Below are 27,927 nucleotides of genomic sequence, written 5' to 3'. Positions count from 1 at the left end.
GGATCTTTATTATACCATGAAGCATCTAGGTCATGCTACCTGTCATTTTTAAATACATTTTTATATATCATTATCAATATCATATCATTCTTACATATCATAGGGACTCTTCATATGTAGGAAGAATGATACAACTCTTATGAATCTATAGTAGGAAGTAAGACTTGAAAGTATTAGGTTTTATATTAAATATACTGTATAAATATATATTCTGTCATCTATCACTGCATCTAATAAAATACCTCTGTAGTCCAAACTCACTTATTTGGGTTCTAATTTCTTTAGTCCGCTATGAAACCAGACTGGATTGTGTGGTAACACAATCTGTTAATGACAATACCTGATTAGGAAGGAGCTGGCACTGGCATTTGAAGCAAATAGATCAGAAAGGAGCAAGCTGGAGTCAAGAATGGATGACAGGTACCTGGTGCTCAATAAGAGGTTAAAATGTCAGGTCATTGATGGCCCTTCTTAGTACCTTAAGCAAGAGCTGCCATTTGTACCTCTGTTTTCCTCAGATAATTCCACCTTATAAGTCATAAGACATATAAGGAAATAGCTAATGCATATTATTGAGCTTCCCTTGTAGCTCAGTCGGTAATGAATTTGCCTGCAGTGCAGGAGACCCAGGTTCGATCCCTGGCTTGGTCCTTGCCTGGAAAATCTCATGGACAGAGCCAGGTGGGCTGAGGTCCATGGGGTCGCAAAGAGTTGGGCACGACTGAGCGACTAACACTAATGCATATTTTTATGGTAGTACTGTTTTTAAAGAAACATCTCTGTTCATTTGGCTTTATGATGCTGTGATTCCTGTCCAAACACAGGAATTAAATAAGGTTTGGGGGTGAGGCAAACAGCTTGTTCCACAAAACATCTGTGTACTTTCAGCGTCTTTCTGCACAGATGAGGTAGGGCTGGGGTTGCAATGTCATGCCTAACCTGGGCTTCAGATTTGGAACCAGTTCATGCGGAAAATGCAAATGAAACCTCTGAAGCAATGTTGTGAAAAACAGGAACATTTCCATCCGAGCCAGCTGTTCTCCAAGACAATGTCTTCTCCCTAAACAGAAAGCAGGCATAATAGTTTTTTTAAATTATTTACCAAAATTTATGTTTAATATATATCTTTTGGGAACTCTGGTATTTAAAGAATGTTAGAGGAAGTTAAGTGGGCCTTAGGAAGCATCACTATGAACAAAGCTAGTGGAGGCGATGGAATTCCAGTTGAGCTATTTCAAATCCTAAAAGATGATGCTGTGAAAGTGCTGCACTCAATATGTCAGCAAATTTGGAAAACTCTGCTCAAACTACCACACAATTGCACTCATCTCACACACTAGTAAAGTAATGCTCAAAATTCTCCAAGCCAGGCTTCAGCAATACATGAATCGTGAACTTCCAGACGTTCAAGCTGGTTTTAGAAAAGGCAGAGGAACCAGAGATCAAATTGCCAATATCCACTGCATCATCAAAAAAGCAAGAGAGTTCCAGAAAAACATCTATTTCTGCTTTCTTGACTATGCCAAAGCCTTTGACTGTGTGGATCACAATAAACTGTGGAAAATTCTGAAAGAGATGAGAATACCAGACCACCTGAGCTGCCTCTTGAGAAATCTGTATGCAGGTCAGGAAGCAACAGTTAGAACTGGACATGGAACAACAGACTGGTTCCAAATAGGAAAAGGAGTGCATCAAGGCTGTATACTGTCACCCTGCTTATTTAACTTATATGCAGAGTACATCATAAGAAATGCTCGGCTGGATGAAGCACAAGCTGCAATCAAGACTGCCGGGAGAAATATCAATAACCTCAGATATTCAGATGACACCACCTTTATGGCAGAAAGCAAAGAACTAAAGAGCTTTTTGATGAAAGTGAAAGAGGAGAGTAAAAAGTTGGCTTAAATCTTAACATTCAGAAAACTAAGATCATGGCATCTGGTCCCACCACTTCATGGTAAATAAATGGAGAAACAGTGGAAACAGTGCTGACTTTATTTTTTGGGGCTCCAAATTCACTGCAGATGGTGACTGCAGCCATGAAATTAAAAGACGCTTACTCCTTGGCAAGCAACTTCTGACCAGCCTAGACAGTATATTAAAAAGCAGAGACATCACTTTGCCAACAAATGTCCGTCTAGTCAAAGCTACGGTTTTTCCAATAGTCGTGCATAGATGTGAGAGTTGGACTACAAAGAACGCTGAGGGCCGAAGAATTGATAATTTTGAACTGTGGTATTGGAAAAGACTCTTGAGAGTCCCTTGGACTGCAAGGAGATCCAACCAGTCCATCCTAAAGGAGATTAGTCCTGAGTGTTCATTAGAAGAACTGATGTTGAAGCTGAAACTCCAATACTTTGGCCACCTGATGGGATGAGCTGACTCACTGAAAAAGACCCTGATGCTGGGGAAGATTGAAGGTGGGAGGAGAAAGAGATGACAGAGGATGAGATGGTTAGATGGCATCACTGACTCAATGGACATGAGTCTGGGTAAACTCCAGGAGTTGGTGATGGACAGAGAGGCCTGGTGTGCTGTGGTCCATGAGGTCGCAAAGAGTTGGACACGACTGAGAGACTGAACTGAACTGAGAGGAAGTTATGTTTATTAAAGGATTTTCTTAAGCCCCAAAGAATAGAAATGGGCCCTATCATTTCAGCTCCCAGGGCCCATTTTTTGCCTTCTTTTGTCAGGTCATGTACTTTTGTAAGCTCATTTGTTCCCTTCTCTGCTTCCTTTGCAATGGAGCCTGAGATATGCCATGAAAGATCTAAGGTGTGACACTTAGTTCTATTGACCCGGGAGAAGTTCATTTCATTTCAAATGACTGTATGTTACCCTTCCCCAATGAAAAGATTTCGCCAAGCCATCTTCCATGGGTCTTGTGATCTGTGTACTTTTTCACAGGAGACACAATATTTTTGGAGATAAGGTATAATAATTAAAAGTCAGGAGAGCTAGATTCCAGTTTCACTTTAAATTATGATGCCATTCCTGCCTCTGGGTCTCAGTTTCTCAAAGTGCCTGTTACTGACTTCCAGCTCTACAAATTTTTGATTACAAGTCAAAATTCACAAGCAAGAGAGTTTCAATAAAAGCCAGAGCTTCTCATCAGTTACTTTCTAGCTGCTAAATTATGCCTTGTTTATTTTGAGTAGAAACAGGTGTTAATGACATATAATTAAACCATTCTCTCCTGTAAGAGTCAATGCTGTTTTTGGAGTTGGGATATTAATTCTACAACAGAATGCTTCAGATTAAGATGTTACACATAATGAATCATCACTATACTTTGTTCTAAAGTTAAGCCCCTGTGAAAAAGCTCTCTTACCTAGGGAAAAGGGAATCAAAGCTTCCTTCTTGGCAAAATATCCACTGCTGTCCAGAAATCGCTCTGGATAGAATATTTCTGGGTCTCTCCAATACTTTTCATCAAAGTGTACGGAATAAAGATTTGTGATTACTGTTGTGCCTTTAGGAATGGAATAACCACGTACAACTGCATCCTCAGAGGTTGCATGGAAAATCCCTAATGGCACTATGTTACAGAATCTTAAAACCTCATGTAAAACTGCCTCGGTATAAGGCATTTTGCACTTGTCATCCCAAGAAGGCTTCCCAGTGGGTCCTATAATTAAATCAATCTCTTTCTGAACTTGTCCTGTAAGAGAAAAAGTGTTCCCATTATTATGCAATTCTTAAATTATATCTAAAGTAAACTCTCTTTAGGATAAAACAAAAGATAACCAGCCAACATGGTACAGGTACAATTCAGATTCAGATTTTTCATTATCTGGGAGTTCTACTTAAATACATGCCACATATCTTATACAACCAGTACCTAAGACTCCAAGTAACTGTGTTGTGAAACACACATGGGTAATAAAAATAAAAATTAAACAAATCTAGAATTAGAATAACATTATTCTCATCAAGGAAAAGAATGAAGCATTAGAAACTTCAATTAAAAAAAAATCAGGGCTGGTAATGTTCATTGCAGCACTATTTACAATAGCTAAGACATGGAAATAACCCAAATATCCATCAGCAGATAAACGGATAAAGTTGTGATATATATATACAATGGAATATTACTCAGTGAATAAAAGGAACATATTTGAATCTGTTCTAATGAGGTTGATGAACCTAGAGCCTATATACAGAGTGAGGTAAGTCTGAAATAGAAAAACAAATATTGTATATTAATGCATATATTTGGAATCTAGAAAGATGATACTGATGAATCTATGTGCAGGGCAGCAATGGGGACTCAGGGGCTTCCCTGGCACTCAGACAGTAAAGAATCTGCCTGCAAGGCAGGAGACCTGGGTTGATCCCTGGGTTGGGAAGATCCCCTGGAGAAGGGAATGGCTACCCACTCCAGTATTCTGGCCTGGTCAATTCCATGGACAGAGGAGCCTAGCGGGCTACATAAAGTCCATGGGGTCACAAAGAGTTGGGCACAACTGAGTGACTTTCACTTTCAATGGAGACTCAGACATGGAAAACAGACTTGTGGGCACGGGGTTGGGGGCAAGGAGAGGGTGGGACAAATGGAGAGTAGTATGGAAACATATAGACGACCACATGTAAATAGTCAGTGGGAATTCAAATCTGGGCTCTGTAACAACCTAGAGAGGTGGGCTGGGGTGGGAGGTGGAGGGAGGTTCAAGAGGCAGGGGACATATGTATACCTATGGTTGATTCATGTTGGTGTATGGCAGAAACCAACACAATATTGTAAAACAATCATCCTTCAACTAAAAATAAATAATAATTTTTAAAAAGCCAGGGTTGGGACTTTCCTGGTAGGTCAGCTATAAAGACTACATGCTTCCACTGCAGAGGGCATGGGTTCAATCCTTGGTTGGGGAACAAAGATTCTGCATGCTGCATGGTGTAACCAAAACCAAACCAAACCAAACAAACAAAAAATCCCAAAAAACTAGGGTTCAGGTTCCTGCTTAGAACTAGAAGGAAGTGGGCAAATCAATCACTTAGCCTTTTCCCTCATTTATAATACAGGTATTGTAAGACTTATATCTGAGGTTTTTATATGAATTAACAGTTTTAAAAACCTTATAGCTATTCAGTACTTCTCTTTTTGGATAGCATAGCAGGAGTTCCTAACTAAAATGCTTTGTATACAGCCAAAGACTGTAAAACATGTGTGAGCCCTAAATGTAAGCACAGATCTTAAGATCATGAGAATCCTCACCTTGAATGTTAGGATAAAGGGCCATGAAAAGAACTGCCCACCGTAGCACATTAGTTGTAGTTTCAGTTCCAGCAATGATGAGTTCACCCACAGAGAAAATCAGGTTTTCTTTGGAGAAAGTAGATGATGGGTCATTTTTACTTCTTTCCATCTCATCTAAATAAGCATCAACAAAATGCTGAGGTAACTGCGGTTTTCTGTTGATGGAAGCTTTTTCAATAAGCCTAGAGAGAAAGTCATAGACCACAGCTGCATTTCTAAACAATTGTTGATGTTTTCCAAAAGGTAAGATGCCAATCCATGGAAAGGCATTATAGAGGAAGACTGTGGCGCTGGCAGCTAGTTCCACATTTTCACTAAATAACTCAATCATGTGCTGAAAATCAGTGTCTTCATAAGTGAATCGTTCTCCAAAAATGACCAGATTGGTTATGTTTGAAACAGCATTTGTTACTAATTGTTTTAAGTCAAAAGGGCTACCATTGTATGTTTCAACAGCATCAATGAAAAATTTGGTTTCTTCTAAGATTTTAGATTCAAAAGATTTCTGGCCATATCCAAAACAGCGAAAGCTATTTACAGCTAATTTTCTGTGATCAATCCATCCTTGGCCATATCTGGAATTCAGTAAGCCTAAAAAAAAAATTAAAGGGATGGTTAGTAATTTTTCTCCCAATTATCTTTTTATAAAACTATTAAAAATTTTTATTAGTCCTACATCCCTGTATCTAACAGTTAAAAATGCTATGGTGGCAGAGTGGGGTTGGGGAAGAGATGGTTATTCATTCTTCTTCAAATTTTCTATAAAACTAAAACTAGACCCAGCAGTCAAGCCCTATTGTTTACTCCTCAGTACCCATGGAATACTATAAACAGATAAACTTATCTATACTTCCCTGAGGACAGGCACAAAAGACCTATAATCTCCATCAAAAGAAACTGAACTATGTTGTTTAATTCAACCTGGGTGAAGTAAGCACAGATCACTTTATTATTCAACTTCTACTACAAGCCTATTTTATAAAAGACAAACGACTGTGTGTTCTATCGGCAATTTTTTATTCTGGAATAAACACATACTTGAAAAATCATCCTTCTAGAATTAGAAATTTTCTGCTTTAAGAGACTGCTGCTGCTGCTGCTGTTGCTGAGTTGCTTCAGTCATGTCCGACTCCGTGCGACCCCATAGACGGCAGCCCACCAGGCTTCCCCGTCCCTGGGATTCTCCAGGCAAGAACACTGGAGTGGGTTGCCATTTCCTTCTCCAATGGATTCAAGTGAAAAGCGAAAGTGAAGTCACTTAGTCGTGTCCAACTCTTAGCAACCCCATGGACTGCAGCCCACCAGGCTCCTCCGTCCATGGGATTTTCCAGGCAAGAGTACTGGAGTGGGGTGCCATTGCCTTCTCTGCTTTAAGAGGCTAGATTTTAGAATACAAATTACTCCCATGAAAGGTATATGTAACCTGATAATATAACTGGCAGAGGGAAGGATGGCCTGAATGAGGTAGTGGAAATACTCAACCCAAAAAGAGGTGCTAAGAACTGAATGTGCTGCCAATTCCCAGTGTGATGGTATCAGGCGGTGGGGCCTTTGGGAAGTAATTAGGTCATGAGCCCTCATGAATGAGTTTGTTGTTGTTGTTTATTCGCTAAGTCATGTCAGACTCTTTTTGACCCCATGGACTATAGCCTGCCAGGCTTCACTGCCCATGGGATTTTCCCAGCAAGAATATGGGAGTGGGTAATTTCCTTCTCCAGGGGATCTTTCTGACTGAGGGATCGAACTGGTGTCTCCTGCACTGGCAGGTGGATTCTTTACCACTGTGCCTCCAGGGAAGCCCAATTAGGTCATGAGCCCTCATGAATGAGCTCAGTGCTCTTATAAGGGATGTGGGTGGAGATAATGGCCCTTGTTTTTTTGAGGATACAGGGAGAAGATAGCAGTCTACAGTCCATAGGAAGCAGGCTCTTTCTAGACACTGTTCTGCTAGCACCTTGATCTTGAACTCCCTAGCCTCCAGATCTGTGACAATAAATGTTTATTGTTTAAGCCACTCATCCTCTATATTTTTGTTATAGCAGCCCAAACTAAGAAGACAAACATGAAACTCAAACTTCTAATGTTGATATTACTTGCCTTAAAATTTCAGAGTCTCCACAGAACACTCTGCTATTCTGATATGTGTACTATGAAATATTTTCCCTTTAAAACAACTATCAAGAGAAAAAATATCCTCGGCACATATATTTATGTAACATGTAGTCCACTTGGAATTTCATTTATAATTGGTACATAGGTCTACCTATCACAAAAAATGTCATGTTCTCTAGTCTACCTGAGGTGCCTATGTAATTCACATTTCAACAACTTTTGTGCAACAGCTGTTGCACAAAATTTGGAACTTAGACAGAGGATGAGATGGCTGGATGACATCACCGACTCGATGGACATGAGTTTGAGTAAACTCCGGGAGTTGGTGATGGACAGGGAGGCCTGGTGTGCTGCAATTCATGGGGTCGCAAAGAGTAGGACACAACTGAGCGACTGAATTGAACTGAACTGATGATAAAGTTAACCATACATAAGAGGGTCTTAAAGGCTGTGCAACAATCTTATATTCCATACTCTCTTTTCTTCCCCATACTCCCAGATGACTATTCCCTCAACATGAATGTATTTCTGGAGCTAAAGTGCCAGGGATATGTCAGTAAAAAAAGAGGCAAAGATGGCTCTTTCTCATTGACCTTACATATTACTGAGGAGAGTCAAACAAATTCTTTTAGCAAGGTAAGAGACCTAAGAGTGGTCAGGAAAACACTCAGTGAGAAGGTGACATAAGTAAAGGCATAGAGGATGGAAGTGAGTCAGGCAGATATCCAAGGCAAGATCACTGCAGGTAGAGAACTAGAGTACAGGCACTGAGGGGACAGCAAAGCCAAGGGAAACGTATGCATATTAACCTGATTATAAGCCTACACTGGCCAATCTGTATGCCTAGGCATGGGCCAAACCCACCAAAAAGGGGCCACTTTTTCCTATTCACAGTGGGTTTATGGTGGCTCTGATTTCCCAGTTCCAAGTATATACAGTTCAGTGTATATGTATCTTAATATCACACATCTAGGGAATTCCCTGGTGGTTCAGTAGTTAGAACTCCACACTTTCACTGCTGTTTGTCTGTGTTCAATCCCTTCTTAGGAACTAAGATCCCACAAGCTGCACATGGTGGCCACAACAACAAAAAAATCCACATCTAATTTTCTGTCTTTTCTCTCATTATTTCCTTGAAAATCTTAAGCTGAATACTATTTCTTCATGATACAAATAGTCTAAACTATAAATTTATAGTTTCAAAAAACAGTTCAGTCCAGTTCAGTCGCTCAGTCCTGTCTGACTCTTTGCGACTCCATGGACTACCGCACGCCAGGCCTCCCTGTCCTTCACCAACTCCCAGAGCTTACTCAAACTGATGTCCATCAAGTCAGTGATGCCATCCAACCATCTCATCCTCTGTTGGCCCCTTCTCCTCCTGCCTTCAATCTTTCCCAGCATCAGGGTCTTTTCAAATGAGTCAGTTCTTCCCATCAGATGGCCAAAGTATTGGAGTTTCAGCTTCAGCATCAGTCCCTCCAATAAAGAATCTGGACTGATTTCCTTTAGGATTAACTGGTTAGATCTCCTTGCAGTCCAAGGGACTCTCAAGAGACTTCTCCAACACCACAGTTCAAAAGCATCAATTGTTCAGTGCTCAGCTTTCTTTACGGTCCAACTGTCACATCCATAAATGACTACTGGAAAAACCATAGCTTTGACTAGATGGACCTTTGTTGGCAAAGTAATGTCTCTGCTTTTGAATATGCTGTCTAGATTGGTCATAGTTTTTCTTCCAAGGAGCAAGCATCTTTTAATTTCATGGCTACAGTCACCATCTACACTGATCTTGGAGCCCAAAAGTATAAAGTCTCTCACTGTTTCCCCATCTATTTGCCATGAAGTCATGGGATTGGATGCCATGAACTTAGTTTTCTGAATGTTGAGTTCACTGTCCTCTTTCACTTTCATTAAGAGGCTCTTTAGCTCTTCGCTTTCTGCCATAAGGATCGTGTCATCCGCATATCTGATTTGATTGGGTTCAGTCGCTCAGTCGTGTCTGACTCTTTGCGATCCCATAAATTGCAGCACGGCAGGCCTCCCTGTCCATCACCAACTCCCGGAGTTCACTCAGACTCACGTCCATCGAGTCCGCAATGCCATCCAGCCATCTCATCCTCGGTCGTCCCCTTAGCCTCCTGCCCCCAATCCCTCCCAGCATCATAGTCTTTTCCAATGAGTCAACTCTTCACATGAGGTGGCCAAAGTACTGGAGCTTCAATCTAGCATCATTCCCTCCAAAGAAATCCCAGGGCTGATCTCCTTCAGAATGGACTGGTTGGATCTCCCTGCAGTCCAAGGGACTCTCAAGAGTCTTCTCTAACACCACACTTCAAAAGCATCAATTTTTCGGCGCTCAGCCTTCTTCACAGTCCAACTCTCACATCCATACATGACCACAGGAAAAATCATAGCCTTGACTAGACAGACCTTAGCAGCAAAGTAATGTCTCTGCTTTTGAATATACTATCTAGGTTGGTCATAACTTTTTTTCCAAGGAGTAAGCGTCTTTTAATTTCATGGCTGCAGTCACCATCTGCTGTGATTTTGGAGCCCAAAAACATAAAGTCTGACACTGTTTCCACTGTTTCCCCATCTATTTCCTATGAAGTGATGGGACCGGATGCCATGATCTTCGTTTTCTGAATGTTGAGCTTTAAGCCAACTTTTTCGCTCTCCTCTTTCACTTTCATCAAGAGGCTGTTTAGCTCCTCTTCACTTTCTGCCATAAGGGTGGTGTCATCTGCATATCTGAGGTGATTGATATTTCTCCCGGCAATCTTGATTCCAGCTTGTGTTTCTTCCAGTCCAGCATTTCTCATGATGTACTCTGCATAGAAGTTAAATAAGCAGGGTGACAATATACAGCCTTGATGTACTCCTTCTCCTATTTGAAACCAGTCTGTTGTTCCATGTCCAGTTCTAACTGTTGCTTCCTGACCTGCATACAGATTTCTCAAGAGGCAGCTCAGGTGGTCTGGTATTCCCATCTCTTTCAGAATTTTCCACAGTTTATTGTGATCCACACAGTCAAAGGCTTTGGCATAGTCAAGAAAGCAGAAATAGATGTTTTTCTGGAACTCTCTTGCTTTTTTGATGATGCAGTGGATATTGGCAATTTGATCTCTGGTTCCTCTGCCTTTTCTAAAACCAGCTTGAACATCACGGAGTTCACAGTTCACGTATTGCTGAAGCCTGGCTTGGAGAATTTTGAGCATTACTTTACTAGCATGTGAGATGAGTGCAATTGTGCGGTAGTTTGAGCATTCTTTGGCATTGCCTTTCTTTGGGACTGGAATGAAAACTGACCTTTTCCAGTCCTGTGGCCACTGTGAGTTTTCCAAATTTGCTGGCATATTGAGTGCAGCACTTTCACAGCATCATCTTTCAGGATTTGAAACAGCTCAACAGGAATTCTATCACCTCCACTAGCTTTCTTCGTAGTGATGCTTTCTAAGGCCCACTTGACTTCACATTCCAAGATGTCTGGCTCTAGATTAGTGATCACATCATCATGATTATCTGGGTCATGAAGATCTTTTTTGTACAGTTCTTACGTGTATTCTTGCCACCTCTTCTTAATATCTTCTGCTTCTGTTAGGTCCATACCATTTCTATCCTTTATTGAGCCCATCTTTGCATGAAATGTTCCCTTGGTATCTCTAATTTTCTTAAAGAGATCTCTAGTCTTTCCCATTCTGTTCTTTTCCTCTATTTCTTTGCATTGATCACTGAAGAAAGCTTTCTTATCTCTTGCTATTCTTTGGAACTCTGCATTCAGATGCTTATATCTTTCCTTTTCTCCTTTGCTTTTCGCCTCTCTTCTTTTCACAGTTACTTGTAAGGCCTCCCCAGACAGCCATTTTGCTTTTTGCATTTCTTTTCCATGGGGATGGTCTTGATCCCTGTCTCCTGCACAATGTCACGAACCTCATTCCATAGTTCATCAGGCACTCTATCGATCAGATCTAGGCCCTTAAATCTATTTCTCACTTTCACTGTATAATCATAAGGGATTTGATTTAGGTCATACCTGAATGGTCTAGTGGTTTGCCCTACTTTTCTCAATTTGAGTCTGAATTTGGTAATAAGGAGTTCATGATCTCAGCCACAGTCAGCTCCTGGTCTTGTTTTTGTTGACTGTATAGAGCTTCTCCATCTTTGGCTGCATAGAATATAATCAATCTGATTTCGGTGTTGACCATCTGGTGATGTCCATGTGTAGAGTCTTCTCTTGTGTTGTTGGAAGAGGGTGTTTGCTATGAGCAGTGCATTTTCTTGGCAAAACTCTATTAGTCTTTGCCCTGCTTCATTCTGCATTCCAAGGCCAAATCTGCCTGTTACACCAGGTGTTTCTTGACTTTCTACTTTTGCATTCCAGTCCCCTATAATGAAAAGGACATCTTTTTTGGGTGTTAGTTCTAAAAGGTCTTGTAGGTCTTGATAAAACCATTCAACTTCAGTTTCTTCAGTGTTACTGGTTGGGGCATAGACTTGGATAACTGTGATATTGAATGGTTTGCCTTGGAGATGAACAGAGATCATTCTGTCATTTTTGAGATTGCATCCAAGTACTGCATTTCGGACTCTTTTGTTGACCACGATGGCTACTCCATTTCTTCTGAGGGATTCCTGACCGCAGTAGTAGATATAATGGTCATCTGAGTTAAATTCACCCATTCCAGTCCATTTTAGTTCACTGATTCCTAGAATGTTGACGTTCACCCTTGCCATCTCGTTTGACCACTTCTGATTTGCCTTGATTCATGGACCTGACATTCCAGGTTCCTATGCAATATTGCTCTTTACAGCATCAGATCTTGCTTCTATCACCAGTCACATCCACAACTGGGTATTGTTTTTGCTTTGGCTCCATCCCTTCATTCTTTCTGGAGTTATTTCTCCACTGATCTCCAGTAGCATATTGGGCACCTAATGACCTGGGGAGTTCCTCTTTTGGTATCCTATCATTTTGCCTTTTCATACTGTTCATGGGGTTCTCAAGGCAAGAATACTGAAGTGGCTTGCCATCCCCCTCTCCAGCGGACCACATTCTGTCAGACCTCTCCACCATGACCCACCCATCTTGGGTTGCCCTGCAGGCATGGCTTGGTTTCATTGAGTTAGACAAGGCTGTGGTCCTCGTGTGATTAGATTGACTAGTTTTTTGTGAGTATGTTTCAGTGTGTCTGCCCTCTGATGCCCTCTTGCAACACCTACCATCTTACTTTGGTTTCTAGCCGCTGCTCCTTACTTGCACGAGGGGTATCTCCTTACCGCCGCCGTTCCTGACCTTCAACGTGGGATAGCTCCTCTAGGCCCTCCTGTGCCTGCTCAGCCACCGCTCCTCGGGTTGCTCCTCCCAGAGGCTACTGATATTTCTCCTGGCAATCTAGATTCCAGCTTGTGCTTCATCCAGCTCAGCATTACATGTGATGTAAAGGTTAAAGCGTCTGCCTGCAATGCAGGAGACCTGGGTTCAATCCCTGGGTCGGGAAGATCCCCTGGAGAAGGAAACGGCAACCCACTCCAGTATTCTTGCCTGGAGAATCCCATGGACGGAGGAGCCTGGTGGGCTTCAGTCCATGGAGTCGCAAAGAGTCGAACATGACTGGACGACTTCACACACACACACTCTGCATATAAGTTAAATAAGCAGGGTGACAATATACAGTCTGTTGTTCCATGTCCAGTTCTAACTGTTGCTTCTTGACCTGCATACAGATTACTCAGGAAGCAGGTCAGGTGGTCTGGTATTCCCATCTCTTTCAGAATTTTCCACAGTTTATTGTGATCCACACAGTCAAAGGCTTTGGCATAGTCAAGAAAGCAGAAATAGATGTTTTTCTGGAAATCTCTTGCTTTTTCGATGATCCAATGGATGTTGGCAATTTGACCCCTGGTTACTCTGCCTTTTCTAAATCCAGCTTGAACATCTGGAAGTTCATGGTTCATGTATTGCTGAAACCTGGCATGGAGAATTTTGAGCATTACTTTGCTAGCATGTCAGATGACTATAATTGTGTGGTAGTTTGAACATTCTTTGGCATTGCCTTTCTTTGGGAATGGAAATTCTTTGGGATTACACCCTTTCCAGTGGCGTAAGATAGCAGAGTAGAAGGACGTGTGTTCATCTTCTCCTGTGAGAACTCCAAAACTACAACTCACTGATGAACAACCATCAACTGGAGAATGTTGGATCCCACCAAAAAAAGATACCCTATGTCCAAGGGCAAAGGAGAAGCCCCAGCAAGAGGGTAGGAGGGGTGAAATCGTGTTTAGAATCAAACCCCTTACCCACCAGAAACACTCAGAGGGCTCAAACACACCTTGTGCACACCAGGACTCAGAGATCCCACAGAGACTGAGACTGAGCCAGAGCTGTGTATGAGTGTCTCCTGCGAAGGTATGGGCCAGCAGTGGCCTGCCACAGGGGCAGGAGCTCTGGGTGCAGTAGACCTGGGTATGGATGGCATAAGCCCTCTTGGAGGAGGTCGCCATTAATCCCACCATAGAGCCTCCAGAACTTACACAAGACTGTGGAAACAGACTCTTAGAGGGCACAAACAGAAATTTGTGTGCACGAGGACCCAGGAGAAAGGAGCAGTGGCCCCACAAGAGACTGGCCCAGACTTGGCTGGGCGTGTCCAGGAGTCTCTGGTGGAGGTGTGGGTCCACCATGGCCTGCTTCAGGTCAGGGGCACTGAATGTAGCAGTGCATGGGACCTTTTGAAGGAGGTTGCCATTATCTTCATTACCTCCACCATAGTTTGGCCTCAGGGAGGAAACACAGCTCCTCCCATCAATAGAAAATTGGATTAAAGATTTACTGAGCATGGTCTCACACATCAAAACAAGACCCAGACTCCCCCTCAGTCAGTCTCTCCCATCAGGAAGCTTCCATAAGCCTCTTATCCTTATCCATGAGAGCGCAGATAGAATGAAAACCACAATCACAGAAAATTAACCAAACTTATCACATGGACCCCAGCCTTGTCTAACTCAATGAAACTATGAGCCATGCCATGTAGGGCCACCCAAGATGGGTGGGTCATGGTGGAGAGTACTGACAAACCGAGGTCCATTGGAAAATGGAATGGCAAACCACTTCAGCATTCTTGCCTTGAGAACCCCATGAATAGCATGAAAAGGCAAAAGGATAGGACACTGAAAGACAAACTCCCCAGGTCTGCTGCTGCTGCTGCTGCTAAGTCATTTCAGTCGTGTCCGACCCTGTGCGACCTCATGGACTACAGCACACCAGGACTCCCTGTCCATCACCAACTCCCAGAGTTTATCCAAACTCATGTCCGTTGAGTCAGTGATACCATCCAACCATCTCATCCTCTGTCATCCCCTTCTCCTCCTGCCTTCAATCTTTCCCAGCATCAGGGTTTTTTCAAATGAGTCAGCTCTTCCCATTAGGTGGCCAAAGTATTGGAGTTTTAGTTTCAGCATCAGTCCTTCCAATGAACACTAAGGACTCATCTCCTTTAGGAAGGACTGGCTGGATATCCTTACAGTCTAAGGAACTCTCAAGAGTCTTCACCATCACCACAGTTCAAAAACATCAATTCTTTGGAGCTCAGCTTCCTTTATAGTCCACCTCTCACATCCATACATGACTACTGGAAAAACAACAGCCTTGACTAGATGGACCTTTGTTGGCAAAGTAATATCTCCGCTTTTTATATGCTGACTAGATTGGTCACAACTTTCCTGCCAAGAAGTAAGCGTCTTTTAATTTCATGGCTGTAATCACCATTCTGCAATGGTTTTGGAGCCCAAAACAATAAAGTCTGCTACCGTTTCCCCATCTATTTGCCTTGAAGTGATGGGACTGGATGCCATGATCTTAGTTTCTGAATGTTGAGCTTTAAGCCAACTTTTTCACTCTCCTCTTTCACTTTCATCAAGAGGCTTTTTAGTTCCTCTTCACTTTCTGCCATAAGGGTGGTGTCACCTGCATATCTGAAGTTATTGGTATTTCTCCTGGCAATCTTGATTCCATCTTGTGCTTCCTCCAGCCCAGCATTTCACATGATGTACTCTGCATATAAGTTAAATAAGCAGGGTGACGATATACAGCCTTGACATACTCGTTTTCCTATTTGGAACCAGTCTCTTGTTCCATGTCCTGTTCTGTTGCTTCCTGACCTGCATACAGATTTCTCAAGAGGCAGGTTAGGTGGTCTGGTATTTCCTTTTCTCTCAGAATTTTCCACAGTTTATTGTGATCCACACAATCAAAGGCTTTGGCATAGTCAATAAAGCAGAAATAGATGTTTTTCTGGAACTCTCTTGCTTTTTCAATCATCCAGTAGATATTGGCAATTTGATCTCTGGTTCCTCTGCCTTTTCTAAAACGAGCTTGAACATCTGGAAGCTCAGGGTTCAAGTATTGTTAAAGTCTGGCTTGGAGAATTTTGAACATTACTTTACTAGCATGTGAGATGAGTGCAATTATGCAGTAGTTTGAGCATTCTTTGGCTTTGCCTTTCTTTGGGATTGGAATGAAAACTGACCTTTTCCAGTCCTGTGGCCACTGCTGAGTTTTCCAAATTTGCTGGCATATTGAGTGCAGCACTTTCACAGCATCATCTTTTAGGATTTGAAACAGCTCAACTGGAATTCCATCACCTCCACTAGTTTGTAGTGATGCTTCCTAAGGCCCACTTGACTTCTCATTCCAGGATGTCTGGCTCTAGGTGAGTGATGACACCATTGTGGTTATCTGGGTCATGAATATCTTTTTTGTATAGTTCTTCTGTGTATTCTTGCCACCTCTTCTTAATATCTTCTGCTTCTGTTAGGGCCATACCATTTCTGTGCTTTATTGTGCCCATCTTTGCATGAAACGTTCCCTTGGTATCTCTAATTTTCTTGAAGAGATCTCTAGTCTTTCCCATTCTATTGTTTTCCTGTTTTTTCCCACCGATCACTGAAGAAGGCTTTCTTATCTCCCCTTGCTAATCTTTGAAACTCTGCATTCAAATAGGTATATCTTTCCTTTTCTCCTTTGCTTTTCACTTCTCTTCTTTGCACAGCTATTTGTATGGCCTCCTCAGACAACCATTTTGCCTTTTTGCATATCTTTTTCTTGGAGATGATCTTTATCCCTGTCTCCTGTTCTATGTCATGAACCTATGTCCAGAGTTCATCAGGCACTCTATCAGAATTAATCCCTTGAATCTATTTCTCACTTCCACTGTATAAGCATGAGGAATTTGATTTAGGTCATACTTGAATGCGCTAGTGGAGAAATAACTCCAAAAAGAATGAAGAGATGGAGCCAAAGCAAAACAACACCCATTTATGGATGTGACTGGTGATGGAAGTAAATCCAATGCTGTAAAGAGCAATATTGCACAGGAACCTGGAATGTCAGGTCCATGAATCAAGGCAAACTGAAAGTGGTCAAACAGGAGATGGAAAGAGTTAACATTGACATTTTACGAATCAGTGAACTCAAATAGACTGCAATGGGTGAATTCAACTCAGATGACCATTATATCTACTAATGTGGGCAAGAATCCCTTAGAACAATGGAGTAGCCATCATAGTCATCAAAAGAGTCCGAAATGCAGTACTTGGATGCAATCTCAAAAATGACAGAATGATTTCTGTTCATTTCCAAGGCAAACCATTCAATATCACAGGAATCCAAGTCTATGCCCCGACCAGTAATGCTGAAGAAGCTGAAGTTGAACAGTTCTATGAAGACCTACAAGACCTAGAACTAACACCCAAAAAAAAGATGTCCTTTTCATTATAGGGGACTGGAATGCAAAAGTAGGAAGTCAAGAAACACCCGGAGTAACAGGCAAATTTGGCTTTGGAGTACAAAACGAAGCAGGTCAAAGGCTAACAGAGTTTTGCCAAGAGAATGCACCGGTCGTAGCAAACACCGTTTCGACAACACAGGAAAAGACTCTACACATGGACATCAGCAGATGATCAATACCGAAATTAGACTGATAATATTCTTTGCAGCCAAAGATGGAGAAGCTCTATATAGTCAGCAAAAAACAAGACCAGGAGCTGACTATGGCTCAGATCGTGAACTCCTTACTGCCAAATTCAGACTTAAATTGAAGAAAGTAGGGAAAACCACTAGGCCATTCAGGTATGACCTAAATCAAATCCCTTATGATTATACAGTGGAATTGAGAAATAGATTTAAGGGATAAGATCTGATAGACAGATTGCCTGCAGAACTATGGACGGAGGTTTGTGATGTTGTACAGGAGGCAGGGATCAAGACCATTTCCAAGAAAAAGAAATGCAAAAAAGCAAAATGGTTGTCTGAGGAGGCCATACAAATAGCTGTGCAAAGAAGAGAAGCTAAAGACAAAACAGAAAAGGAAAGATATTCCCATTTGAATGCAGTTTCAAAGAATAGCAAGGAGAGATAAGAAAGCCTTCCTTAGTGATCAATGGAAAGAAACAGAGGAAAACAACAGAATGGGAAAGACTAGAGATCTCTTCAAGAAAATTAGAGATACCAAGGGAACGTTTCATGCAAAGATGGGCACAATAAAGCACAGAAATGGTATGGCCCTAACAGAAGCAGAAGATATTAAGAAGAGGTGGCAAGAATACACAGAAGAACTATACAAAAAAGATATTCATGACCCAGATAACCACAATGGTGTGATCACTCACCTAGAGCCAGACATCTTGGAATGCAAAGGCAAGTGGACCTTAGGAAGCATCACTACAAACTAGTGGAGGTGATGGAATTCCAGTTGAGCTGTTTCAAATCCTAAAAGATGATGTTGTGAAAGTGCTACACCCAGTATGCCAGCAAATTTGGAAAACTCAGCAGTGGCCACACAACTGGAAAAGGTCAGCTTTTATTCCAATCCAATTCCAATGGAATATTTTTCATTCCAATGAAAGGCAATGCCAGAAAACATATTTTATCCTAAATATTACTCTGATCATATCATTCATTTTCATAATTTCCTAAAAGGTCTTCTATTATACTTGTGGTATAATTTCTTCTTTGGTCTAATTATTACTTAGAAGAGTATATAAGAATCTGGAGATTTCCTTTTAATTATACTATTGCTTTCAAGCTTCATCATACCCTGGCCTGATAATTCAGCCTTTTAAATTGGTGTTTTCTTTGCACCAGTTGATTGGCTTTGCAATTTAATAAATAGTTACTTTTTATATTTTTCACTTTAAATCTATGTATATTTTAGTCTATGTAACCAAGCTATTGCATTTTTCTTGGAAATGAAGTGTGAAGCTATCATTAAATTGGAAAAATTTGAAGTTCATAAAAACTCATACTATTAAGTATGAAAACAGATGTACAGACATCAACATTCTATGTTAGTCTTCTGTTGCTTTCTTCTCATCCATTCTGTTAACTTTCAGCCTTTCTCTCTTGTTGAATATGTAATCATCTGACACTGATCAAAACTAAACCATAGAGAATACGAGTCCTTCACACATACCGTACAGTTCTTCATTTACATATCATATTAATTAGTAGTTAAGAAAGGCTGTTTCAGGGTTTATAAACTTTGAAGTAAAATGATCATAAAATGTCACCAAACACTCAAGACTAGCTTAAAACATACTTCTGATTCCAGTATGTGTGCACACATATGTATACTTGTTTCACAAAACCTGCCTGTGCTAATTCTTTAAAACATCATTTACAGTATTTATTAGAACTAGATTACAACAGAAGAATTAGCGTGTAAAATGTGAGTGTAATACAGCATGAAAGTCCTCAAATGTTAGGTTCTAAAACTTTACGTGAATGTTGTTGTTCAGTCGCTAACTTTGTTGTTGTAAGTAAGTTGTTCAGTCATTACTATGTAATAAATTTACATAAAATAAGAACTGCAATTTACAGTTTAGTAAATCACTAGATAGGTGAAAACAAACATACCTCCCATTTTTGTCATCTTCATGAATAAAGGAAGACATGGTCTGTCTGCAAAAATTTCACTTTGATGAACAAGGCATTCCTTTACTACATCATAGCCATTTAGAACCACAGCTGATATACCTCCAAGATCCAAACTGAAGATCTTTGAGAAGAAAAGAAACATTTAAATGGAAAAATATATTGAGAAATATAACCAGAGAAATCTACATGCACTAAGTCCAGCTCTCTCAGTATTTGTTATTTCTTGAAAATACTGGCATTTATTACCCAGCTGACTGTTTAGAGTGTCTTCTCTCTAGGCATACCAAGCACAATGATTTCATTATGCATTCAATGACTCAAGACATAACCTTGTAAATGGTGTAATGAAAACAGTACCAGATTCAGGAGGTTTGGGTTATACTTTAAGCTTTGCCATTAAACACTAGATAGAACCCTTAATCTTTTGGGAATTCGGGGCTGCTATAGAAAATCAAGAAATACTTGAGTTATATGCTCTTTTAAAATTCATTCCAACTCAAAACATTCAATGATATCTCAGAATCTCTGTTTATTTCCAAGAAAAATTGAGGAGGTGACTCCATCTATATATCATTTATTATTCTAGGTTTAGGTAGGGGAGGGGATTGTCAAAGGCCCAAGAGACTTGAAACTGAAGACAACTTTTGTTGGGCCCCGGGATATGTAATCCCAAAATATGCCTCAATGGCACATTAATTATTTTGAATTAAAAGTTACTGAAGAAATGGCCAACACAAAAAGGATACTCTAGGGAGTTCCCTTGTGGCCTACTGGTTAGGACTTGGAACTGTCACTGCTGTGGCCTAAGTGTGATCCCTGGCAAGGAACTGAGATCCTGCAAGCCAAAATAAAAATAAATAAAAATGAGGGACACCTCTCTCTTTTTATCTCCCTGAAAGTAGGAAATAAATCTCTCATGAGAAAGGCACACTCTTTGCATATGGAGGTTGTTGTGTTGGTGTTAGTCGCTCAGTCATGTCCCAGCTCTTTACGGCCTCACGGACTGTAGCCCACCAGGCTCCTTTGTCCATGGAATTCTCCAGGCAAGAATACTGGAGTGGGTTGCCATTTTCTTCTCCAGGGATCTTCCCAACCCAGGGACTGAACCTGGGTCTCCTGCATTGCAGGCAGATTCTTTACCACCTGAGCCACCAGGGAAGCCCTAGGACTCCTTATTGCCAATTACCAAAGACAGGGAATTTGGGGCTGAGAAGCCTTTTCTAAACAAATCTTGTAATTTCTTTGATTTACTGCCTAATCACAAGACCTGTTTAGATTCTTCACTAATTGGGCACCCAAAACCAAAGTTTCTCTTGTCCTGTCAATTCTTTGCAAATTTATTGGTTCTTTATCTAAAAAATATAAAATCTGCCTGCTTTGGTCATTTCCTCCATCCCATTTCTATGAGACCTCCATGCGCACGAATTCTAATGTGTTTCTTTCTCTCCTGTTACTCTGTCTTGTGTCAGTTCTATTATTAGTCCAGCCATAAGAACTCAAGAGGGGCAGAGGGGAAAATTTCCCCTTCCTCAGAAAACTTACTGAAACTCATTGGTTTATTTATTTAGGCCCCTGAATGCCATGAAGTTAACAGAGGGCCCTAAGGGTATCGGACCTTGGAGTATAGGCATTTGCCCCTTTGGTACAGGTGGCTGCCTCTGAGCTAAAAGATGGAATATCCATCCTGTTCCTTGTTGTAGTTTCTCACGTGCTTCACTACAGGTTCACTTAAAAGGTCATACCTCCCGTACTCTATTCTAATTAGCCCCACATAGGGGCCTAATCCAGTGAAGGAACAGTGCTACCTTATCAGTGAGATGCAATGACTGCTTAACCTCATCCTCTCAGGCACTGGCTGAGAACTTAAAAAAAAAAAAATAATTGGCTGTGCAGGGTCTTCTTCGCTGTGTACAGGGCTCTCTGCGGCAGCATCCAGGCTTTCTCCTGTTGCAGTAGTTATCCTGCAGTATCTTAGTTCCCCAACCAGGGATTAAACCCATGTTCCCTGCATTGGAAGGCGGATTCTCAATCACTGGACCACCATGGAAGTCCCTGGCTGAGGGTTTTCGAGTGCCAAAAATACCAAGTCAAGCCTCATCTCTGTGCAAACAGGCAGAATGGATTTTGGCCACGATTCACACAATTTTGGGGGGGTGGGATGGAGGAAACCAGAAGTCTTAGCAGAGAACTGAAGTTCAACAGAAGTATTTACAGAAGAAAAAGTGATAAAGACCTCCAAGTAGCAACAGAATCAACAAACTGAGCAACAAGAATTTTTGGCACAAGGATGTACCCTGCTAATGGAGTAGAAGGCACACCCAGAACTTTGGGGAAGGGTCGTGGACTGCCTGCCATAAGCAATGGTATGTCAAAAGTGGCAATGCGAGAGTTTCAGTACAAAGGAAGTGATTATCAGCTGAGCAAAGGAGGGGCTCTTTTCAGTTTCCAAAGCAGTAATGGGACGGTCTTAAAGTCTTTTCCCAGAAGCATAATTTTAAGTAAATACAAAGAAAAAACTCTTCCTTCTGTGTGTCTCCTCAACTCTCAGCACTCAATACTTATGACACCAGATGTGTGATTTTCCATATATCAAGCAATTCTGGGACACCAGGTAGATATCCTACAACTATATTCAGGTCCCAAACTGCCCATGATGTTTTTTGTTTTGGATTTTTTTTCTTTTGGCCACACTATACAGCATGCTGGATCATAGTTCCCTGATTACAGATTGAATCTGCACCCCCTGCAGAGGAAATACAGATTCTTAACCCCTGGACAGCCAGGGAAGTCCTGAGCTGGCCATGTTGACTCCATTTTTCATCCAAGCCCCACATCACTTCTCAGCTGTCATGATGTTTCAACTTAACGATACAGACAAAATATGACAGTTTCTTACCAGCTTCATCACTAATCTTTCGTTTAGTGTAATCTGCAACACTCTAATATTTCATTTCTCCCCTGTGCGATCTCGATTGCCTCTTGTCTCTTTACAGGTGACTCTCAACATGGCATATTTCTGCTTCAAGGCCTTAGTACTTGTTCCCTTGGCCTGGAATGCTCTTCCCCTAGATATTCCCATAGCCTGCTACTTCACTTCCTTGAAGTATTTGCTCAGATGCCTTTTTTTGCAGTGAGCCCTGCTCTGATCCATTAAAATTTCACCCCTAGTATTCTCCATCTTCCTTACCCTAATTTAGTTATTTTATACTTTATACTCTAACATGTTATATACTTACTGTGTTTACATTGTTCCTATCCTGATCACTGCCTCCCTTCCACCACTATAATGTAAACCACACAAGGGCAGGGATTTCCACTTGTTTTGTTCATTGCTAAATCTCCACAATTAGGATAGTACATAGCATATGCTAACAACTGATAAATATATGTTGGATTAAAGAAAAGCAGTGGAGAAACACATTTAAGCATATTTTACAACACTATAGACTAAGTGCTAATAACAGGAATGTAAAAAGTCCTTTGATAAAAACTGATAATTGCATATACTTTTCAACATTTGCTTGGGCTGTATTCTCATTTGGAAGGCCCCTCTGACTGCCATACTGTCCAAACCACCAAGTCTTTAGGGACCAACCACCATGAAGCCTTTCTTGGTGCATTCTCTTTTTCCCTTGAACCACCACAGCACATGCTTAAAAGCTCCCATGGCACTTTTTAATACTACCAAAGGTGGCGCTAATGGAAAAGAACCTGCCTACCAATGCAGGAGACACAGGTTCAATCCCTAGGTCAGGAAGATCCCCTGGAGTAGAAATGGCAACCCCCTCCAGTATTTTTCCCTGGTAAATGCCATGGACAGAGGAGTCTGGTGGGTTACAATGGGTTACAGACAAAAAGTCAGACACGACTGAAGCAACATAGCACTAGCACAAAAAACCAGAAGCATTATATGAAAGCTTATCTTCTGCTTGCTGGCTAAGTTATAAACTCTTTTGATTCAGTGATTTCATCCCTTTCATCTTTCAACACTCCATAAAATCTCATTCAATGCCTTGCATAAATCTCAATAAATGCTTACTGTATAAATAAATTATAGGTTGTCAACTCCACTTGCCTCAAAGTAATTATTTTATTATCCTTATGTGCATTACCTGAAAATAATCTGTTAAAACCCCTCATACTAGCTTTCCTAGCTAGGGAATGCTTCTGAAAATCTGGGTTAAGATTAGTCACTGCAGAAGCTTACACATTCAGGGTGGATCTCTAAGGTAATGTTAAGTCTCAGTGTGGTACACTTCTATATAAGAATGTCTTTAAAATGACTGTATAAGACTTGAGGACTGGTTGTCTCCCTTTCAAGAATTATGAAGAATTGAATTCACAGACTTCATAAAAGTAGGTGTCACTTCAAGTGATTGTCACTTCTCATAAGCAATTTTAAAGTCCATGACTTTCTCTGAGCACACATCTCCAGATCATCATGAAACACAGTAGAAAAATAAGATTCTATTTATAAGTAAGATATATAAACAACTTTCCACAACCTTCTAGAAGTATAGGAGATAACAGTTTCCTTCCGCTTCCAAGAAAAGTATAGTATGTTAAAAACTCAAACCAACTCTGAGACTTTGTCATAATTGGAAAATACCTCTAAAACAATGAGAGACCTGTAGGAGTGTTTCACAACTAAGATAAAGAGCAATTAGATTAAAGGGTTAATACTTTAAGTGGTTTTCAACTTAAGTCTAAAATAGACTTATTCAAACAATGTCTACTCTTCAATGCATACATCCTTTCAATTTCTGCATTTTCTTTTCCCTCCACTCTTGCATATAATAACACAGGTCAGTCCTATTTGATTTTACCACCTTCAATAGAAAGACCACTTTGTAAAGATCCAAAGTGAAAATGAAAGTTGCTCAGTTGTGTCCGACTCTTTGCAACCTTCAGGCCAGAATACTGCAGTGGGTAGCCTTTCCCTTCTCCAGGAGATCTTCCCAACCCAGGGATCGAACCCAGGTCTCCCACGTTGCAGGCAGATTCTTTACCTAGTGAGCCACGAGGGAAGCCCAAGAACACTGGAGTGGATCCCTATCCCTTCTCCAAGGGATCTTCCCGACCCAGGAATCGAACCAAGGACTCCTGCACTGCAGGCAGATTCTTTACCAACTAAGCTATCAGGGAAGCCTGTAAAGATCCATGGCTGCCTTAAATAGTTGTACCAGCAATAAAACTGGTAATTCATGCCACAAATCCATTAAACCAAAGCTACCCATCCCAAGATGACAATCTTCCAACACATTCATATATTCTATTGTTTATCATCAGGATAGGGGGTCCCCAAAAAGAAAGAACCAGGAATGGCTTTCTTAAGAGAAGTCGTTTTCTCCCTAAGCCATCTGGGGATCTAAGCTTGGGCACAATACTTGCCCTTGTACAGGTCTCAGTAATTAATCTTAAGGGAATAAAAGAACAAATGATTTATCACACAAAACAAGTAACAATAGCAAAGATAATGCATCAGCTGTAAAGAATCCCAGTTCTCATTAAATGGTAAACATTAGCCTGAAGCGTTCAACCACCAGATCAACTAGAACCTTAGAAATGTTGACCTTTTTTGAACTCTGGGACTTCAATCAACTGTCTTGACCTGTCAAATTCTGTCCCCATTCTATGCTGAATTTTCTTGCTCAAGCCCTTTCATGAATGTGCACACATTGCCCAAGCCTTCATGAACATGCATATACCCTAGCATAAAACATCCCCAATTTTCTTGTCTAGAGAAGCTGCCTTGGGAAAGATCTGTTGTGTTCTTTTTACTTGCAAGTAATAAATCCTTCCTTCTACTGATCTTTGGGTTGGTTGTATCTTTTGGTTCCACACCCTCAAAAAAGCAAAGGGTGATTTGCAGGTGGCTCTGATGGTGCTGGAGAAGGCTCTTGAGAGTCCCTTGGAGAGCAAGGAGATCAAACCAGTCAATCGTAAATGAAATCAACCCTGAATATTCATTGGAAGGACTGATGTTGAAGCTGAAGCTCCAAAATACTTTGGCTACCTGATGCAAACAGCTGACTTACTGGAAAAGCCCGTGATGCTGGGAAAGATGGAAGGCAGAAGGAGAAGAGGGTGACAGATGATGAGATAGCTGAATGGCATCACCAACTCAATGGGAGATGGTGAGGAACAGGGAGGCATAGTGTGCTGCAGTTCATGGTGTCGCAGAATTGGACATGACTTAGTCACTGAACAACCACCACAGTGGTACAGAATCTGCCTGCCAGTGTAGGAGACACAAAAGACGTGGGTTCAATCCCTGGGTTGGGAAGATCCTCTGGAGTAAGAAATGGCAACCTGTTCCAGGATTCTTGGCTAGCAAATTCCATGGACAAAGGAGCCTAGCAGGCTACATTCCTGGGAGATTTAGATTACCCTCTCCCCCAAACAAATGTTTATAAAAATTGAGTTCCTTTCACTTCAAGCATTTACATCCGAAAAACAACTTCCTATTCTGAATGACAGCATTTCACATAACTGGTCTAAAAACACTTTCTACTATGTAGGTATAATAAATTCTTCTGTAATTAATAATCAAGAACATTTGAGTAGCACTTAGCTGTGTTCAGTTATTATTATTGCCATGATGCATATCAGGAAAAATTAAGATTTAGACAAAAAAGGTCAAGTTTTAACTGACAAAAGAGGACTCAACCTCTCGTCTTGTGCTTTCACATCTTCTGATTTCTCTGTAATATTGACGATGTTTCATCCCAACACACCAGAAATCAAATATATTTGATGAAAACCATGCAAATACACTCACGAACTGGAGGAAAGAAAACAAAATCTAAGAATTATAAATATTTACTTTAAGTCCAGCCTTCCTATAGTGATATGGACCATTAGTGAACTGCAGAAACTTAGAGTAATTCTTGTAAAAACTGGTTTAAATATGAATGTAATCCCAAACTTGAATGCCACAACTGCCCAACAGTCCTGTTTTTTCACTACACACACAATTTGTGGTTGTTCATTAATTTTTCTCTCTCACTGGACTGTAACTACTTAAAATCAGGCTGGGACTGCTGTCAACCCCAAATTGGCACTTGCCATCTACCTCTACATCAAGTGCTGTTGCACCTGCTGACCTTCAATATGCCCTGGAGGCAGTCATGATGGACACCAGGAAGGAGGCACTCCATTCCAAAAAACTGGCAGAACAGGTCTTCAGATAGGCTGCTATTTTCAGGAGCTGATTTTATGAACCCAATTCTACCATCTCTTCATTTCTAGAAAAGCACTCAATTCATTCATGGTGACATCTGCTCCTCACAGCTACTAAAACCTGCAAAAATATGTGCCCAGATTACATGAACAACCCCTTCACCAAAGTCACATAAATACTGGCCTTATCCCGTTGCCTCTGGAACAGCTTCTCAGAGCTATCTGAGGTGCTGTCTCCCAGGCTGCAGTCTTCATTTTGCCCCCTAATAAAACTAACTCCCAACTCTCACATCAGGCATTTTTTTAAGTTGACACTGCCTTCTTCACCTCTTCATCACAGAACCTGGCAGAGTCTGGCTAGTAGTTTCCTATAAAGGAAAGGATTTAAAACAAATCAACTGAGCTGGGTCAAGGCGTTTTCTGGAAACTTCTGCCTCCTTCATGTTAGGACACTCTTCCCAAGGCAAGCTAGGACTCTGGCCTTTCTCTTGCTTTTCGCAGCTGTGTGGCAACCTACAAGTCACTCAGCGGGTCTGCGCCAAAGTTTCCTTGCCCTGGAGAGGTCACATTGCAAGGGAGGCTCGTGTTTGTTGTAGGGGCGCTCCTATCTCCAGGTAGACAGCACAGCAGTGGGACACGGCACTGATCTTCACTCATTAATTCATTCGCTCTTTCACAGTCCTTCACCAGCGCTCTCTCTCCTCCTCAGAGCAGACGCCTAGATCAGCCATTCTCAAATGCAAATACCCAACGATCTCCTATTAACCATTAACTCAACCCTAGAAATCCCCAGAAGCCGTAAGGGGACGCTAACCTACGCGCGCCGCGTGAGGTTCCACGAACCCGAGAAGCCGGGCGCGGGGAACGAACGTTGAAGGAAGCGCCTGTGACGCCCGACGGGGCGTCCGGCGCGGGTCCAGGGTCCCACTGCACATGCGCAGGAGCGGCACCTTCGCCCTCTGGGGCGGGAGAATCCCGCCCAGATTCCGCGGGCGTCGGGTGGGCGGGGCTCACGGATGGGCAGGGCTCTCCTTTCCCCCGCCCCCGGCAGTGGCGCCGCCTGAGGACTTTGTCCCTTGGCACAGGAAGCGGGCTTGCTCCCACGCTGCGGGCACACGGAGCAGGGTCCCGACAACTGGCACCCACGAGCATCCCCGGACCCCCACCCCAACCCCCTACCCCGGGGAAGAAGCCGCGGGCCCTCCGTCGGCTGTACCTCGCCGTACACCTGGCTCTGCTTTTTCATGTAGACATGGGGGAGCTCGGCCGAGGCGGCCAGTGAGTAGATGTTGCCGATAAATGGTAGCCCCGACGGTCCCGGGGGGAAGCCCGACGGCCGTCTCTGCTTCAGCAGCTGGCGGACCCCCAGGGCGAAGAGAAGCAGGAAGAAGACCCCGCCGAGGGCCGCCGCGAACGTCTCGGCGCTGTGAGGCTGCCACAT

General features: G+C 41.8%; 1 protein-coding gene across 2 annotated transcripts; it reads right to left on the bottom strand.

Annotated features, from left to right (window-relative positions):
* On the bottom strand, positions 1-27,927 carry CYP2R1 (cytochrome P450 family 2 subfamily R member 1). Of its 2 annotated transcripts, XM_068988964.1 has the most exons (5): positions 27,703-27,927; positions 19,284-19,425; positions 5,219-5,851; positions 3,332-3,661; positions 1-1,060 (listed from the first exon to the last, which is right to left on the bottom strand). In XM_068988964.1, the coding sequence occupies exons 1-5, from the start codon at positions 27,925-27,927 to the stop codon at positions 885-887; spliced, it is 1,506 nt and encodes a 501-aa protein (XP_068845065.1). In that variant the 3' UTR covers positions 1-884. The 2 variants fall into 2 exon arrangements, with proteins under 2 accessions (XP_068845065.1, XP_068845066.1); XM_068988965.1 differs by lacking the exon at positions 5,219-5,851.

The sequence above is a fragment of the Capricornis sumatraensis genome, chromosome 16, assembly GCF_032405125.1.
Source record: "Capricornis sumatraensis isolate serow.1 chromosome 16, serow.2, whole genome shotgun sequence".
Classification (NCBI taxonomy): Eukaryota; Metazoa; Chordata; class Mammalia; order Artiodactyla; family Bovidae; genus Capricornis; species Capricornis sumatraensis.
This window is presented reverse-complemented; position numbering and strand designations above follow the sequence as displayed.